This window comes from Saccopteryx leptura, chromosome 4 (assembly GCF_036850995.1).
Source record: "Saccopteryx leptura isolate mSacLep1 chromosome 4, mSacLep1_pri_phased_curated, whole genome shotgun sequence".
Classification (NCBI taxonomy): domain Eukaryota; kingdom Metazoa; phylum Chordata; class Mammalia; order Chiroptera; family Emballonuridae; genus Saccopteryx; species Saccopteryx leptura.
The window spans coordinates 114,335,005-114,353,433 of record NC_089506.1 but is presented as its reverse complement, the minus strand read 5'-3'; the positions used below and the strand labels follow the sequence as shown (position 1 = coordinate 114,353,433).

At 40.8% G+C, this 18,429-nt stretch overlaps 1 protein-coding gene and 1 non-coding gene across 4 annotated transcripts in view; both read right to left on the bottom strand.

The window, feature by feature from the left end:
* NBEA (neurobeachin) overlaps positions 1-10,752 on the bottom strand; it is a 739,008-nt gene extending 728,256 nt beyond the window's left edge. For all 3 annotated transcript variants that reach the window (XM_066381029.1, XM_066381023.1, XM_066381024.1), the window contains exon 1: positions 10,456-10,752. In XM_066381029.1, coding sequence (XP_066237126.1) covers positions 10,456-10,749 — 294 coding nt within the window. In that variant the 5' untranslated portion in view covers positions 10,750-10,752. The remainder of the gene's footprint in view (positions 1-10,455) is intronic.
* Positions 10,753-14,759: 4,007 nt separating this feature from the next.
* Positions 14,760-14,890, bottom strand: LOC136404726 (small nucleolar RNA SNORA51). Its single transcript, XR_010751430.1, has one exon. It is a non-coding gene; the product is annotated as a small nucleolar RNA SNORA51 (small nucleolar RNA).
* Between the last annotated feature and the right edge of the window lie 3,539 nt (positions 14,891-18,429).

Here is an 18,429-nt window from a genome sequence, read left to right as displayed (position 1 = left end):
TAGAAGGGCAATGACTACTTTTATTTTACTGATGCTTTTACATTCCAATCAAGAAGATAAAATGAGAAAATAAATATCATATGATTAACATAGTGGTTGGCAAGGATTCAAGAAGTATAAACATATGCTATCACCACCATCATCATCAAAGGGAATGGTATATTATAAAAAGAAACTACCCTGTAATATCTAGCTTTGAGTCTCATTTCTGCAACTACACTGCTTTCCAACCTTGCAGAGACCTCTTATCTTCAGCTGCAGTTCACTTCTTATATTAAAGCAAACCAACATTTACTTAAAAGGGGTTGGAAGAGGATATTAAAACCATAAGGTTTAAACCAAACCCAATCTATAAAAGCCAATTCCCTGCACACATGTGAACAATTTTTAAACAACATAAGAAATACATTTATACCATTTTTAAATAAGCTGCAGTTCATTTCTTCCAGAAAACAAAAGTATTTGCTAAAGATAAATAAACCTAGACATTAATATTTCCATAAAAATTGCTTTTTTTTTTTTTTTTTTTTTTTTACAGAGACAGAAAGAGTCAGAGAGAGGGATAGATAGGGACAGACAGACAGACAGGAACGGAGAAAGAAGAGAAGCATCAATCATCAGTTTTCGTTGCGACACCTTAGTTGTTCATTGATTGCTTTCTCATATGTGCCTTGACCGCGGGCCTTCAGCAGACTAAGTAACCCCTTAATTAAGCCAGCGACCATGGGTCCAAGCTGGTGAGCTTTGCTCAAACCAGATGAGCCTGCGCTCAAGCTGGTGACCTTGGGGTCTCGAACCTGGGACCTCCGCATCCCAGTCCGACACTCTATCCACTGCGCCACCGCCTGGTCAGTCTAAAAATTGCTATTAATCAACATTTGCTCTACTTTAGTAAACTGAGAGAGGACTCACAATTATGGAAAATTGTATTAACTAGACTATAGTATAATTCCATCTATGTATAACTCATTTATTTGTCTTATCCGAGCAAATACGGTATATGTAGTGGTTCATATAATAAATGTTAATATATAACAAATGTATTTGTCATATATAAAATAGATATATAAGTGTCTACTATTATTCTGGTTCATAGTAATATCTAAAGTATCCACATTTTGCCTAGTGAAAAGGTATATAATTCAAAGCTAGTTACCATTTATAAATAATACTATATAACCAACCAATTAGTCCCAAAAACTTAAAGTTATCTACAATATAGTCCTTGCTCAATCACTTTTGTGTACAAATCCACCCAACTGTCCTACATTCATTTTTATTTCCTGTGAACAGCTTGTCCTGAGTCCTCTATGGGCAGCATTCCCTACCACAAAATCAACTCACTGAGGCTGGCTGGTCCCTCCGCTTCTAAGTCATCTCTTCACAGAATACTGGCCTCTGGAATAATTACTAAGTAGCTACATTTCAATTAACATTGGAAAAGACTCCAGCTTTTGCATCTTGAAGGCGAGAGTCCCAACTCCGATTATTGTAATACCCAGATAACCTTGCCTAACTACTTCACACTTTCCGCAGCCTTTCTTGCCGTATCTATAGAGAAAGAATAGTATCTGCAAAGAGGGTTATTCTGAGAATTAGTTGATGGATTTCACACGTACTCTGTAACAGTTAAGAGCTATTAAAATATAGGCTAATATTTTCTAAAACAAATGATCACAAAATAGTTTTTATGCCTCTAACCTACCCCTTAGCTTTGTTACTCAAGTAGTCTTCTAAATATTTAAGCCAATGTTCCCAGAGGGAGGTAAATAATACCTATGATCATAATTCATGTCCTACTAGATCTACATGTGAAATTTAGACACATGAAGAAAGAGATGGAAGAGATGGAAAGGATTCCAGGCACTGTTAAAGAATATGCAAGATTGAGGAGAATGGACCTTCTATGTTTCATCAGGAGATCATGATTTATGAGTACCTGAGATCTGTTCTCTGACCGGTGCACCAGGCTCAGGTACTGCAAACTAAAACAGGACTGTTCAGTTTAAGACAGATTTTTTTTCTATGATCGCATGATCCTCAGGCTCAGGACAGGAATAAAAATAACAACAGTGAATACTAAATAAAGTTAGCTTTGTACCAGGCAGTTTACAGGTATTTCATTTAATCTGTACAACAACCTTAAGGTAGATATCCCCTTTTATCTTAAGGAAACTGAGGCATATAAAGTTTTAATGACTGTATGATATTCTATAACATGAACCTAAAAACATCTATTTAACCTTTTCTATTGTCAAAGATTTAGGTTTGGGCCAATTTTTATGTCATAAAACTACATTTAATCCCCATACTTGTCCACAGATAACTCTTTGTTAATCTAAAGAATTAAGGACTGCCCTGGCCGGTTGGCTCAGTGGTAGAGCATCGGCCTGGCGTGCAGAAGTCCCGGGTTCGATTCCCGGCCAGGGCACACAGGAGAAGCGCCCATCTGCTTCTCCACCCCTCCCCTTCTCCTTCCTCTCTGTCTTTCTCTCTTCCCCTCCCACAGCCGAGGCTCCATTGGAGCAAAGATGGCCCGGGCGCTGGGGATGGCTCCTTGGCCTCTGCCCCAGGCGCTAGAGTGGCTCTGGTCGCAACAGAGCGACGCCCCGGAGGGGCAGAACATCGCCCCCTGGTGGGAAGAGCATCGCCCCCTGGTGGGTGTGCCGGGTGGATCCCGGTCGGGCGGGCCCATGCAGGAGTCTGTCTGACTGTCTCTCCCCGTTTCCAGCTTCAGAAAAATACAAAAAAAAAAAAAAAAAAAAAAAAAAAAAAGAATTAAGGACTAATGTCAAAAACCTCTTGATACATATTGTAAAAATGTCATTCAAAACAGTTACATTTTACATGTCCATGTCCAACAACATCATTTGGGACTATTTTAGCATACCTACAAAACAATAGTAATTTTATTTTTAATTGTAATTTTCTTCTTATTCATGGTACCTCACTATTATTTAATGAAGACTAACAATACTACTACCTTAGGCACAGCAAAAAATGCACTCATCATCGCACCATAGGGAAGGAAGAGAGACAAAGACGATGTCAAGTTATTGTATCCAGCCAGAAGTCTGAAATCTTTGAGCTATCAACAATTGGTCAGAACTAAATGTACATTCTTTTATGTGTCACCTCATAATCAGACAATAGAGCTACATAAATTTATAATTTTATATACGATAATATATAACAGTAAAAGAACATAAATAATAACTCTCACTTAAAAGTGTGAAGAAAGTAGGCCTGGCCAAATGGCTCGGTTGGTTAGAGCATCATCCCAATACACAGAGGTTTCCAGTTCGATCCCCAGTCAGGGCACATACAGGAGCAGATCAATGTTTCTGTCTCTCTCTCTCTCTCTCTCTCTCTCCCCCCTCCCCTCTCTCTCTAAAATCAATAAAATAAAAAAAATTTAAATGCCTTAAAAAAGTGAAGGTAAAATAAACCACAGTCATTAATTAAAAGCACAGACCATAAACTAATAATGGTCAGAGTAGCAAAAGTTCCCTGTCCTAGCAATCTGGAAATACTCATTACTACTACCATATTTCGCCATGTATAAGGCACGTCTTAATTTGGGGGCCTGAAATTTGAAAAAAATATATTACATAAAGTTATTGAACTCAAGTTTTATTCATCATAAAATTCATACAACTTCTCATCACTGTCAAAACTCCCACCCATTAGCTTGTCCTCATCTGTGTCTGAATCACTATTTTCATATATTGTTCCATCTATGAAAAATGCAAGTAAAAAAAATCTGCAACCACTGTATAATACTCACGTTTTGGATCCGAAATTTTTCGAAAAAAGTATCTTATACATGGGGAAATACGGTATCTCAGAAGACCTCCCTTGACCATTACCCTCCATGGCCTTAAATTTTCTTCCTTGTTGCTGTACTGCTAGTAGCTCATTTCCTCTTACTGAGAACTGCCTTTGAAATAGAAGAACATAGGCCTCTGTGTACCAGGCTTGAGGTTACCCTGGAAGCAGTTTCCCTAAAAGCTTCCTAAGCTTCTGGTCAATTTAATTCAGGCAACTGGTTGAACAAGCAACCAAAGCCAGAAGAGATCTTGTCAGGAAACAGCACACCAACCTGGAGTCCCACCTTTCCAGTTTCATAGCAATACTCAGTCTTATAGCAATAGGCCTTCGCAGGGGGCCTCCCCTGAACCCTTGAAGCAGTGTGAAAAGAGCTGTGTGAGACAATATGCTGTGTGAGGCACGTCTATTCCAGCACTTGTCCCTGCTTGCAGCCTTTCTGAAAGTTCTCTAGTAAATGGATTGGTACCTTGGTCAGGAATCTGGAAATAAATATGAGGTGCTTGAGAGAAGCTTATAAAGCGGAACTTTACGTGGTTTTCAAGTAAACACCGATGTTGGGCAAATGAGTTTGTAAAATTTGTACTTTTTGAGTTTGCTCACTTTTATTGTTAAAAAATGGCGCTGGGCAGCCACTGTGTGTGCTCGCCCTCAGAGCAGGGAAGTTGATTGCTAATTGTGGATTACTTTCCTACTTGGAAGGAACCATTCATTGTTTTGTTAATGTTGGCTAGAGGAGGGTCTTTTGTGGGTCCAGGTAGTGTTGCTGGGGGGGGGGGGGACATGGGGAACCAGAGCTGAGGCACTTTGTGACCTCCACCTGAGAGACTGGTGGAGCCTTTTTGATTCTAGAAGGAACCAGAGAAGATTCTCCTGGTTGTGGAACCAGAGAATGTGTCAGAACTTTGGTAACTCTGAATGAAAGGGGTGTTTTTCCCTGTCTGTCTGCTCGTCCACCAGTATGAGACTTCAATAAACGAAATGGCCCACCATGTTTTGGCTCCACTGTTTCTTTACCGTCTGCCCGAATCCAATCTGAACCTGCATGGCCACAACTGTGGGGGCCACTGGTCTTACAACCTATCTTTCCTCTTACCAACTTTAGCATGGGGTAAAAAAAAATCAGGCTTTCAACCTTCAAGGTTCTTGATATATCAATATATTCTGGCTCTCTGCTATCTTGGTTGGTAGCTATAGGCAGAAAGGGTCTCTCTTACTTGGAAAGATAATATTCTCTTCCCTCTATATCAAGCATGCTAGCTGAAACCAAAGCTAATTCCTCTTGTAAGGCACTGTCAAAGGCACCAAGAAGTGGCCAAAACACTAAGTATCACTAAAGTTCCAGCCTGACTAGTTCTCCTGGCAAAGATAATACAGGTAACAATTTAAAGCAGGAATTGGTAGGGAAAGCAAGGTCTTCACTGCCTTGCACTTCATTACAACATTTTAGGTGTGGTCCTTACAATGCCCATTTCCAGTTAGTAATGTCTATGCTTGTAAGAATCCTTTCCATTTACAAGTGACAGAAACCCAGTTTAAAAGGACCTGAAGCTAATAATAATAAGCTTTAAAGATAAATACTAGAGACAGAGAGGAATGCAGGTTCTCAAGGAGAATCCCAAATATATTTCTTATTCTCAGATTCTTATTTGGTCAGATTCTAACACAGGCACGCACCATCAGCTATGGGATCCGATGACTTGCTCAACATCCCCAATAGAAAGAGTTCCAGCACGAGTCCTGTGACTGATCCTGTGGCTCCCCATTACAATACCAAAAGGGGGAATGTATTCTAGATAAACAAAAACAACACATATCCACTATTCCTGTTAATAAGACACATGCTAACAATCATTTTTTACATTTCTAATCAATGTATTATGCATTCTTTAACAGTAATTTTTTATGTGCTTACAAATTTCACATACACATTAGGATTACTAAAAAGAAGTTTTTATCAGATTCTTACTTATTGCAGGATAACAGTTCAAAATAACATCAACATATATAATAATGACTACATACTACATAAATAAGATCATACATATTCAACACAATTTCTAGTCATAGAAATAATCAATACATTAATTTCACAATTCTAATTTATTTCAGGATCTTAGATCTCATCCTTACTATTGAACAGAATTTCAGAAACTGGTCTTCTCCCTAATAATGCTATCCTACATGTCCAAAATGCATTAACTTATCCAAGAACCAGAAATACAAAAAATAAATATATGTAAGACAGGCTCCTGCCTTCTTGGAGTTCACAGCATTTGACAGGAACCATTTTTAAGCCATAATACCAGAGAGTGATAGGTATATCTTCATAAAAGGAGATATATGGGTGATGCATAAAATATGAGAAGTACAGGCAAGAAATGGAAAACCAAGAAACTTATGCAAAGTAAAAAATGTGGATGATTGAATTTATAATGCAGCTGCATCGTTGAAGCAATAGGGATTGGGTCTGCTAGAACCAACAAATTCCCTCACACTGTGTTAGAGAAAATATAGCAAAAGAAGAGAGATCCTTGAGATACATTTAATTAACAGCATAGTATTTGCCAAAAACTGACTAGCAATATGTAAGATACTGATTTAAAATTATTATAACTTGATTAAGACTGGTTATAGAATGTTTACTGCTTTAGTGTCATTGTATGACTATATTAATATTTCTGTGGAAAATCTCAGAACTCAAGATTGTGAAACTTCAATATTTACACATAAATTTTAATTAATTTTCAACATCCAATAGCAATAATAAAATATAATTCAACTAAATATAAAAAGCTTACATGGCAACATAAATTATGCAAGAAATTCTCTTTTAACATAAGTAAATGTGATTGTATTAATATTAAAGACTTCTATCCTAAAATACAGCTTCATATTTTAAAAATAAATTTAGTTCAGATACAAAACATACGCTGTTTGTGAAATATTAAATATCTTTAACCTGAAAATTATTGATTATCAATCTTCAAATAAAAGAGAATAAAAGTTACCAAGGAATAAAAGTTACTGTCACATTCAAGTATAGAAGAATAACTTAATAATGTCCTTTTAACCAAAATACTATGGTTAATATACCAAGAGAAAGGAACTTAGCCCACAAAATTCCAAGTATCTTGTTAGGCTTTCAATACAGTATACAATGTGCCACTTAAATGTGAATTTAAAAAAAGATCAGAGCAAGTATTTTTTTCTACAACTAAAAATACATTGATATATCGCACAGTAATTCATGGGGGGGAGGGGAATCTATAAATTAAATGTTACAGAATTATAGATAGCTATTCAAAAAAAATCCCTATTGTGCATTCTTTTGTTAAGTAAATATCAATCCTCTATTTTATCTTTTCTAAAAATATTTTAAGTTAAAAATTTGGTAAGAAAAACTTTCATGTTATAAATAAAGAACACATGATATTTACATAACATTTACCTCAAGAAAGGAAAAATATTATGTAAACATATGTTAAGGAAGCAATGCATTAAGTAGTATGTCCATTTTGTATTAATAATTGAAACAAGCCAATAAACTTTTTCTATTGTTACTCTTTTACTGCCACATTAAATAATTCCTCCCAATATCAAAGTTTGTTGATAATCAATTTGTTTCATTGCTAAAGCTACAATGCAAAATCCTTGATGTATGCTCTCATATTATTTACAAACTAATGTACTCATCTTCCTGATGCCATCTACACATCCCGTATCTGATTGTTAAGTTAATGACAATATCAATATATAAAATACATCCATCTACAATAGAAATTATTCATTTTATTTCTCATTACATTGGTGATTCTTGAACAAACTAGCACCATCCACCTGAGTAATAAAAACACATTTCTACTTTTGGCAAACAAAAACAGAAAAACGATAGCCATATCTAAGTTGAAGAGTCTTATATTTTACTGCATGCTTAAACTTTACTGTGGAAAACTTTTCATTCTTTGGTTTAGGGAGGTGAGAAATAGCACCTAAATACCAGTATTAGTATTCTCATATACAAAGAATGTACGGGGAAAAAAGAAAAATATTTTGACAAAGGTGACTAAGACAAGGGTATTATTTTCAGGTAGAAACTTTCAAAGTTTCATAATTTTCTCTTTTCTGTTATAAAGGGCACTGTAATAAGATATTACACTATTTTCGCCTATCATTGTTATTTAATGTTTAAATTAAGATTGAAAATTGAAAAACATTAATTTTACAGGTAATACTAGAAGTTTCCAATCTCTAACAGATCACTGAGTGCCCTAAATGGATTTTACTGGATTTATTATTAAGCAAATAGAATTATGTTTTGATAATTACTTTTATAACTTCTAAGATTTCCAAATATTTCAGAATCAGCTTAAGTTTTCACTTGACATTTTCATCAGTAAGTCTATTGGAAAGCTAAAACTCTACACCTATAATTCAAGAAATATGACACTTCATATTCCACAATTAATATAATTAAAACTAATAGTAAATAGCTCCTTTGTCATTTATTCATCTCCTTAAAAGTTTCCATTTAAAGACTTACTGCAATCTTTAAATTACATACAGAGAAATTTTAAACTTAACTTTTTGATTCCAAATATCAAAGCAGTTACAAGGTGTTAAGTAGATTGGGGATATACCATTTCAGCACTGCCTCATTCCTGATGACTCTAAGTTTCACAATGAAGTTCATCTCTACAGCAATGTTTGCATACTGAGACTTCATGCCAGATTTTCACTACACTAAGGAGGGTTAAATGTCTTCTATACTTCAAAAGGAATACTTCACTTCCTTTCCTAATCAACTGTGTATCTACAGAACTTCATCTGTTAAGAATGGATCCAGCAGACATCTCTGCCGCAACAGACCCCGTTACACATTCAAATCAGTTTCCAATTTGTGAAAGCTCTATTGCCTCTTAACACGTTAATATATGTTAAATAAGCACACAAATAGTTATTTAAATAACCTAATATCACACCCTCTAGAATTGGTATTGGTTGGGTGAAAACTGGAAGAACACTTTAAATATGTTCTTTTAAATTTACAGAAATACATACCTGCTAACACATATTTTGAGCTCTCACCTTTTCTTTTAAAAAGGGAAAAACAAACGAACAAGTACTAACTTTCCATTTGCAGCTGGTAAAATTAAAATTCCCAACAATGTTTCTATTAGTGTTTTGAAAAGAATTTGGTTACACCAATGTGATAACATTACCCAACTTATAACTGACTTTTGTGGTGATATATTTAAACAGTAAGAGAAGCACAAAAAGGTGTTCTATACAGTAAGAAATATAACAAAGACTGGTGTGCTCCTACCTTTGACTTGAACACTAGCAAAAAGAAAAAAAATTGCTTTAACTTTTCTGTGAATTTAAGAGGTTCATAAAATGCAGATATTATCTGTGCCGCTGGTATAGCTGCAGCTTCCTTTCAGTTTTCCAATAGATCAAAATAAAAATAATGATTTGGTTTAGAAGTCAGACTACATGGGTGTTATAATATCTCCCTGCAAGCATACTTCTATATTGCTGTGACTCTTTACCAAATACAATGGTCAACTGATTACTCCTGATGTAAGCCTTGCCTTCCAAAATGCAGCCTTACTGTATGTTAAAGACTATCGTAAAAGAAACTGCTGAAAAGCTTTGCTGCAGCAAAAACTGCATTTACAAAACATTAAAAACGAACCACTCTTAATTACGTGCGATTCATGATTCCCTTCTCCTTATTTCTTCCTTTTTCTCTCCCTGACACCTTGAAAGCTTCTGACTTCTTAACCTCTGTAGATAGCGCAAAACACTAAGTCATACACAGTTCTGCAGTAACTCTTTCTTATCATGAAAAAAACAAACAAAACCTGGGGCTGTATCTAACACCTTTCCTTTCATCTTTATCATAAGCCACGCTCTCTAAGACAACAACGGAAACCAACCTGTGTGATTTGGTGCCCTCCCATTTTAACACCCTGTGGGTACAAAAAATAAAATAAAATGACTAAAGAGGTCAGCATATTCAGGTCAATAGTACAAAGAAAGGCTGCCTAAAATGAGATGGGGGGGGGGGGTGGCAGGGGGGAAGGGTGACAGAGTCACAACACTCTCCATCACATCATAGCTTCGGCATAGATTTCAAAGCATATGCAAAACTGCATCATTTTTCCTCCAGAATCGGAAAAATCACACCCCAGCTGCTCCAGTTCAAGCTAAGGCGCTCGTCCCATTTGCGAAGCACCGGGGGACTCGGGCTCCAGGGGCAAAGCTTTGATCCTCGCAGAGCGACACCGCGGCCACTTACTAGCGTGGGAGAAAGGACCTCAGAGAAAAAGAGGCCTCCTCTCCTCCCCAACAAAACTCCCCTGTGGCCCCAAACCCCGCACGGCGAGAAACGACCCTGCCCGCCGTCCAGAGGAGCGGTGCTAAGCGGGATGAAGTTGGGCAGCGCGCAGCGGCCGGAGGACCGGATCGAGCGAGCGGGGAGGCGGAGGGCAGCGCAGCGCGCGGGCAGGTCACCACTAGCCAAGCCGGCGGAACGACCGGGCTCGCGGGGACGCGGCGCGGCGACTCGGGTCGCGGGGGGTTAGGGGGCTGGGAGGCAGATGAGACACGCGAGTCCCTTACCAGGTTGAGCACCGTCTCCACGATGTCCCTGTTGCTGACCTCTCCGACCTGTATGAGTCCAATCAACACTGCGAATTTCATCCGGATGTTGCGGATCGGCACCGAAGGGTTGATCATCCCCGCGGGCAGCACCACCGGGCCGGGGCCGGACGCCCCGCGAGGCTCCGCCATCCCGCTGCCCCCGCCGCCGCCGCCGCTGCTGCCCCCGCCGCCTCCGGCTCCGGCCCCGACGGCGATGAGCCCCACGGGCTGAGGCTCGAGCCCCGGGCCTGGGCCCGGCTTCTCGCTCGCCATGGGCCCCCCTCCTGAGGGCACGGGAAGAGCAGAGGCGCGGCCTCCGGCGGCACCGCTATACCTGCCTGGTCCCCCGCCCCCCGGCCGTCGCCTCGGAGCCCCAGCATCCACCAGCGCCGCGGCGCCGGGCCCTCTCCCCGTCTGCGCCGCAGCTCCGCCGGTCCCGGAGCCCTCCCCAGCGGAGGCGGCGCCTTATTCTCGGGCTCACGCCCGGCGGTGGCGGTGGCTGCGCCGCGATCCGCTGCCCGCGAGCGGCAGTGCCCACCCAGCAGCTGTGCCTGTGCAGCCGCCTCCTCTGTCCCCTCCCGGGCGGCCCGGCCCGCCCCTCGCGGAGATGCTGCTGCCGGTCTGCAACGCCCAGGGGCGCGGGCGGCCGTGTACGGTGCCGGCCGGTGCTGAGGAGCCGGCGGATGGCCGCCGCTACTGACGCCGCGACTGCCGCGGCTACCGGCGCCACCGTTGTTGTGAAGCCTCGACGCCGCCGCTCACTCCGCCATGTTGCCGCCCCCTGCCTGCGGTAGCGGCCACTGCGCCTGCGCAGCGCCTCCGGGGGCGGAGCCCTGGGTGCACCCCCTCTTTCGCCCTGCCCTCCTTCCCTTCCCACCCACCCACCAGGCACCCCTGGCCCCTCCCCTGGAGCCCCGAACCCGGGGACAGGTGAGCAGGTGCAGGGGGATGGCTGCCAGACTCCGGGGCCAGCGGGCAGAGGCGGGGCGGGGAGTGAGGGAGGCTTCCTCCTCGTTCCCCCCTGGAGGGTGGATTCTGCCTGCCGGGAAGGACGCAGTGAGTGTGTCCTGCTCTCGCGGCCACCGCCTCCTTCCCTCGGTACCCTCTTGTCGGGAGGAGGTCCATCATCTTACTAGGCAGCGTCGCGTCTGGCAGCGCCACGTGCCTTGTAGGGTAGAGGAGTGTCAGACGACCTCTTTCTGCCCCTCTGTGTCCATCCCACCCCTCCCTCCCGGAATTTTCCCAAAGTAAAAGTGGCGGGCGAAGCGGAAACAATCGCACCGTGGGGAAGGACCCAGGTGAAGGGGAATGGGGCTTCCTGGGCCAGGAAAGAGGCCGACACCTGCACACGCGGATACAACTTCCATCAGAACTTGTCAAACAGTGATCCGCCGTGGATGGAGCTCTGAGCAGCAGACGGCTCAGGAGCTCACCTCCCAGCCTACAAAAGCTGCATCCTGGGACACTGGCGGGTCGTTTGCCGGGAGCTCAAACCCCGCGTTTGAAGAAAAATAAAAATCCCTGAGGATCCTCAGGTACGAGGCCGGTTCATGATGATGACTCCCATTTTCTTAGGCATGCACACTTCAGAGGGTTTTGAAATTATCTAAAAGCATAAGTAGTTCCTCACTGACAGCCTTGATCTGTGATGAAAAGTGCATTTCTGTGTCCGCGCAGATAAAAAAGGAAATAATACTTTTTAGTTTAAAATTGATATGTACATAGTGATATCGCTCTAGTATTGAATTCAAACTAAATGGGCATGACTGCGTTTTCTTCCTCAAAATGAAGAATGTAATTTTCTTTAATATTTCATAAGTTATGTCCTTTTCAATAAAGATATATTAAAAGCCACTAGAAATACACAAATATTTGAGGAATATTGAAATCAGTTTACTTGTCAATATATGAATCTGTCATAATTTGTTCTTTTATAGTACATATTAAATTGGACTGGCTAGTCAAGTTAAGTCCCAGGACATTAGAACATGGTAAAAATCTAAACTACTATGCATCATTTATAACAAAACCAGTGCTTAAAATTAGCTTTTGTTTGTGTGTTTATTTATTTGCACTGAAGAGATTGAGTTACTGATATAGTTAAACAACAACTTATGAAAGAACTGGTAATTGGCCCATCCATTAAAATTAAAAAGCAATTGAATTGTAAAATGCTAGAATGGTTGAAACTGGAAAATGTACAAAGCCAGTAACTTTTAATAGTGTGACTTAGATACTCTATAACTGAAAAATTGTGTGACATATATGTCCACCTATAGCACTGTGTCCCAAATGTGTATCATCTACTTTTATAAACACTATTTTCATTTGCAAATTTAAAATAATATATCTATCGTAAATATGTAAATCCATACTGAAAGCTCATCACTCCACTTGGGCATATACAGGGTGAGGCAAAAGTAGGTTTACAGTTGCAAATACTTGAAATCTGAGTTTCTTCTTGTATTATTATTTATTAATTATTTTCTTATTTTCCATCTGAACAACTGTAAACCTACTTTTGCTCCACACTGTATGACTTAAGGTTCAACCTCTTGCTATTTTTAAACTTCTTGCATGAGAGCTGTGACAGTAACAACTTGAACTTTATTTTCTTTCTAAATGAATAGCATAACATCATTTTATATCTTTGCTTTTATTTTGTTTTGTTTGTTAAGCAGTGAGTGTTTGCATTTTGGTTTTGTTTTCTTGTTATTTTTCTTTGTTAGAGATAAGGAGTATGCAGAGAGGCTATCACTGTTTCAAAGTAGGAAAACCCCACTTCCGTTGTATGCTTAATTCATTATCGGAGATATTTAAAAGAGCTTACCAAATAAAACGTGTTCTCCAGTACACTGTCAGCTCCTCTCACCGGGTGCTGTGGTACTGTGGGAAGTGCACAAGCTTTGGAAGCACACTCACTTACTACCGGTGCAGACTAGCCAAGTTTTTGAGCTCAGTCTCCTCATTTACTAACAGGAGTGAGAATTCAGTGAAATAATTTCAACTCAGCAACAGCATACATTAAGTGTGTTCTTGTACCCTTAGTATACAGGCACGATATGTGTTGAATGACTTATAAATACATGTAAGACCAATGTATGTATGTATAACTTCTATGTATAACCATATACAAGGCTTTATGATTGCACAGTTATAGGTTTTCAATACTACCCCAAAAGCTTAAAGTTTAGAAAAGTAAGCCACTGCCTATTTCTCTGCAAATATACAATTAACTTAGCATTTGCATTAACAGTATAGACAGTCCCCAGATTATTAACAAAATAGGTTCTGTAGGTTTGTTCTTAAGTTAAATTTGCATGTAAATTGGAACAGATACATTTACCTATTAAATGCAACATAGACAGATATTTGTCTTAACATAGTATTTATTTATTTTTCATCTTTTGCATATGAATACTCAAACATTTCCAAATACACCCTTAAACAATCTTGGATCATTAAGCAATCTTGGATGATGCAGAAGATGATGGACTTGTTGGAAAGGATGGGACTGGTGTTAGAGAGTCAGAGTTTGATTCTGCAGCTAGAGTCAGTCCCTTGAAGTAGGCATCAAGGGAGGTTTGTACAGAGCTTTTCTTTCTCTCATCATAATTGGCCCTGTAGCATCTCAGGCCTTCAGTAACTGTACAGTAAACTTTGATGAACCTCTCTGTACCAGAATCTTGCTTCTCTAACTTTGCCATTCCTGCTTCAATGAGACGAAAAGCATCGGCTTTTTGTACAGAAATTTTCAGTTCTAGAGTGTCTAGGTCCTTGTTTTCTTCCCTAAATGCTATCATCTGTTGCTCTAGTTTCCTAAGGTCTTCATTGGTTAGTTCTTTGCTATGGGAGTCAAGTAACTCCATGATGTCATATTCACTGATATCCAACTGCATTTGATTACCAAGACACCTTATGGCACTCCATATGTAAGGAAGAGTTGTAATTCAGATGTTTGTAACTTGGAGACTTACTGTATTTTGTAATGAAAGATAGTTATATGGCCTGACCAGGTAGTGGCAAAGTGTTTAGAACATCATCCTGGGATGCTACTTTGTTAATCACAATAGCTTCTACAGGCATACATGTCATCCACTCAAGAAAAATGACTAGCAATTCTCTTTGCCTAACAAATGAAACCTAGGTAATTTACCTTGTTACCAAAGGCTCTCCATACATTACTGTTGCTTACTTGCTATATAGTTTTATCTCATTCTATTCCTGACATGAACTCTGTATCAAATCTTTTTTATGTGTACAACTCTTTTTCTTTTTTTTTCCCATGTCCCCCCATTCACAATACAGACCAGGCAAAGAGCCAGAGCTGAGGTGTAGATGGGTGGGTTTACTCTGCCTCCTCTCTCTGTATAGTCAGTGTAAGAACACAGCCTGCGGTAAGCACTGGGAGGCCAATGTACAACTCTTTTTATCAATAAAAAAATTTCTTAAGACTCCTTGACTCATACCTGAGATTTCTTTTAATGTCTATTTATTTTTTTAAAAAATACAGTAATAAAAAGCTATTTTCAATTCAGTAATGCCATTTCGTAATCCTTTACTTTTTAAAAATTACAACATCTATATATATATATATATATATATATATATATATATATATATATATTTCACATGCGCACACACTGTTGTGGGTTGAATTGTGAATGCCCAGAAGATATATTAAGTCCTATCTCTGGTACTTTGTGATCTTGTTTGGAAGTTTGTAAAAGTAATCAAGTTCAAATAAGGTTACACTGAAATTAGGTGGGCCCTAAATCAAATATGACTGGTGTTTTTTTGTAAGAGGAAAAGAGGCACACAGCCAAACACGCACACAGAGTGAGGATGATGAAAAGACAGACACACTGGCCCTGGCCGGTTGGCTCAGTGGTAGAGCGTCGGCCTGGCGTACAGGAGTCCCGGGTTCGATTCCCGGCCAGGGCACACAGGAGAAGCGCCCATCTGCTTCTCCACCTCTCCCCCTCTCCTTCCTCTCTGTCTCTCTCTTCCCCTCCCACAGCCAAGGCTCCATTGGAGCAAAGTTGGCCCAGGCACTGAGGATGGCTCTGTGGCCTCTACCTCAGGTGCTAGAATGGCTCTGTTTGCAACAGAGCGATGCCCCAGGTGGGCAGAGCATCGCCCCCTGGTGGACATGTCGGTTGGATCCCGGACAGCCACATGCGGGAGTCTGTCTGACTGCCTCCCTGTTTCCAACTTCAGAAAAATACAAAAAAAAAAGACAGACACACAAGGAAGAAGGCCATGTGAAAGGAGCCAGAGATTGAAGTTATGCAGCTGTGAGCCGAGGAATGCTGCAGGTTGCTGACAACTACCAGGAGCCAGGAATAGGGAGGGAAGGATTCTTTCCTATATGCTTCAGAAAAAGCATGTCTCTGCTGATACCTTGATTTTGGACTTTTAGACTCTAGAACTTTGAAAAAATAAATATCTGTTAAGCCATCTGATTTATGGTATATTGTTACAGCAGCCATAAGAAACTTTGTATATAAATGTGTTTGATATTTTTTCTCTCCACAAAACATGCCTCACATAGAATCACCAAAGGACAGTGACTTAATCAGCCATGCCTGTGTAATGAAACCTCATAAAAATCCTAAAAGGACTGCGTTCATACAGCTTCTAGCAATTCTTTCCATAGTCAGAAATATTGATAGCAGGAGATCTAAGATGGTTGCATAGTATGTGGACGTTACACTCACCTACTCCCAGGATCAAACTGAAATTACAACTAAAATATAAAACAATCAACCTGAATAACCAACTGAAGATTAGCTGAGCAGAACTTTTATAACCAACGATTTACAGAAGAAGCCACATGGAGACTGATAGGAAGGGTGGAGTCATGGAAAGGGCCAGTCCAATAGCACATGCAGCAGCTGGGAATCCAGAGGGACATCTAAGCTGCAAAGGTGTCCCCTGAAAAGTGTGGTATCTCAACCCCATGTCGGGCTTCCAAATCCACAGCACCAGAGCCAAAAAGGGGAACCCATATAATATCTGTCTGTAAAAATAAGCAGGGATTTTGTCCGCCAGGGAGAGACAGAATTCAGCTAGAAATCTAGGCATGCTCTTAAGGGGCCAGAACACAAAATCTCATTCACAGCCACTCACCCTGGGTTCCAGCAGGCAGGAAGGCAGCTCAGAAAAAAATAGAGTCATGAAAGAAAAGATTGGGTTGTGTGGCTCTAAGAGAGATCTGAAGAGACAGCCACCAGGGTCCCTATACAGATTGCTCTTCCACACCACACACAGATGCCATTTTTCTTGGGTTAAGCATGTCCCTCCATATGGCATCGGCCAGGGGGAGCGCAATAGCCCCACCCTTCTGACTCGCTGTCGCCCAGCCCTGTGGAACTTGTGCCCTATATAGGAGTCAGCTGCCTGGGCACAGGGTGTAGAGGTCTGGCGGACTCAAGGTGTGTCAGAGACTGAGTTGTGTGCCTCTAGAACAAAGCAATTCTACCCTTGCACATGTGACTGACTGGTGCAAAGCTCTCCCTTCACAAGGCTAAAGTTCGGTCTGTTTGGGCCTGACAAACACTGCTGGCCTCCCCCTGACAACTCTCTGAGACCCTACAACACCACACAGGTCTGCAGGCAGTGCATCCAGTAGGTGGCATCTGGCTTTGGTGTACCCTGGGACATTTGCTGAGTGACTTCAGATCCAGCATTGGCATAGAGTTGTATCTGTATTAGTCTGGCAAACAGCACATGCACCTACCTTGTTACTCACTGAGAACCTATTTCACACAACTCAAATACCAGAGGCTCTTTCAGTGACTGAGCCTAATAGGCAGCAGCAAACAAATGCAGGTAAACATGGATCTCAGGGTGCCTTGGGTCTTTTGCTGACCTCTCCCTGGATTCAGTGCTTGTGAAAGCCAGCCTTGGTGCACAGCACAGCTTGGTCTATTTCATACACACCCAGGTGCAGCAGAGGCAACCACAAACTGGATTGTTTTGTAATTCCAAACAAGTTGCCCAAGACCAGTCAGAGGCAGCATCTGAAATTGACCTGCACTGGAATCACTGGAAGAGGCCCCAGAACCACCACACACAGTGGCAAGCTTCATACATCATCATAGCAGCATCCAATTAGCTCCATAAGTAGCACATACAAAGGGAGATATCTGTAAACACCACACTTTACTGAGGCAAATTGTACTTTGTGTGGTCAGCACTCCCACAGCAGTTCATATGCTGTGGTCAGAATCAATCCTCACAGCCAGCCTGAGTGTTGACACTGTGCACAGATGGGCCAACAGCAATATAGACTCAATTACAACAGGAGGATTCTTATAACCCACACCAGGGTCATTCCTGAAGCACCCAGATCAAGTAATGAAAGAGACTGTGCCTGTGGGTCCCATAAGGCACCTACTACATAAGGCCACCCCAGGAAGAACTGGGAGTCATAGCAGATCTATCTAATACACAGAAACATACACAGAGGCAGCCAAAATGGGGAGACAAATGAACATGCCCAACATGGAAGAACAAAAAAAATCTCCAGAAAAGAACTAAATTAAATGGAGACAATCTGTGAGATACAGAGTTAAAAACAATGGTTATAAGAATGCTCAAGGAACTTAATGAGAACTTCAACAGCATGAGAAAGAACATAGAAACCATAAAAAAGGACCAGTCAGAAATAAAGAATACAACATCTGAAATAAATAATACATTAGAAGGAATAAATCATACTTTAGATGAAACAGAAGATCAAATTAGTAATTTGGAAGACAGGGTAGAATAAAATGCCCAATCAGAGCAGCAAAAAGAAAAAAAATTTTTTTTAAATGAGGTTAGCTTAAGGGACCTCTGGGACAGAATGAAGTGTGACAACATTGGCATTATAAGGGTATCAAAACAAGAAGAGAAAGAGCAAATAATTGAAAAAGTATATGAAAAAATAATAACTGAAAACTTTCC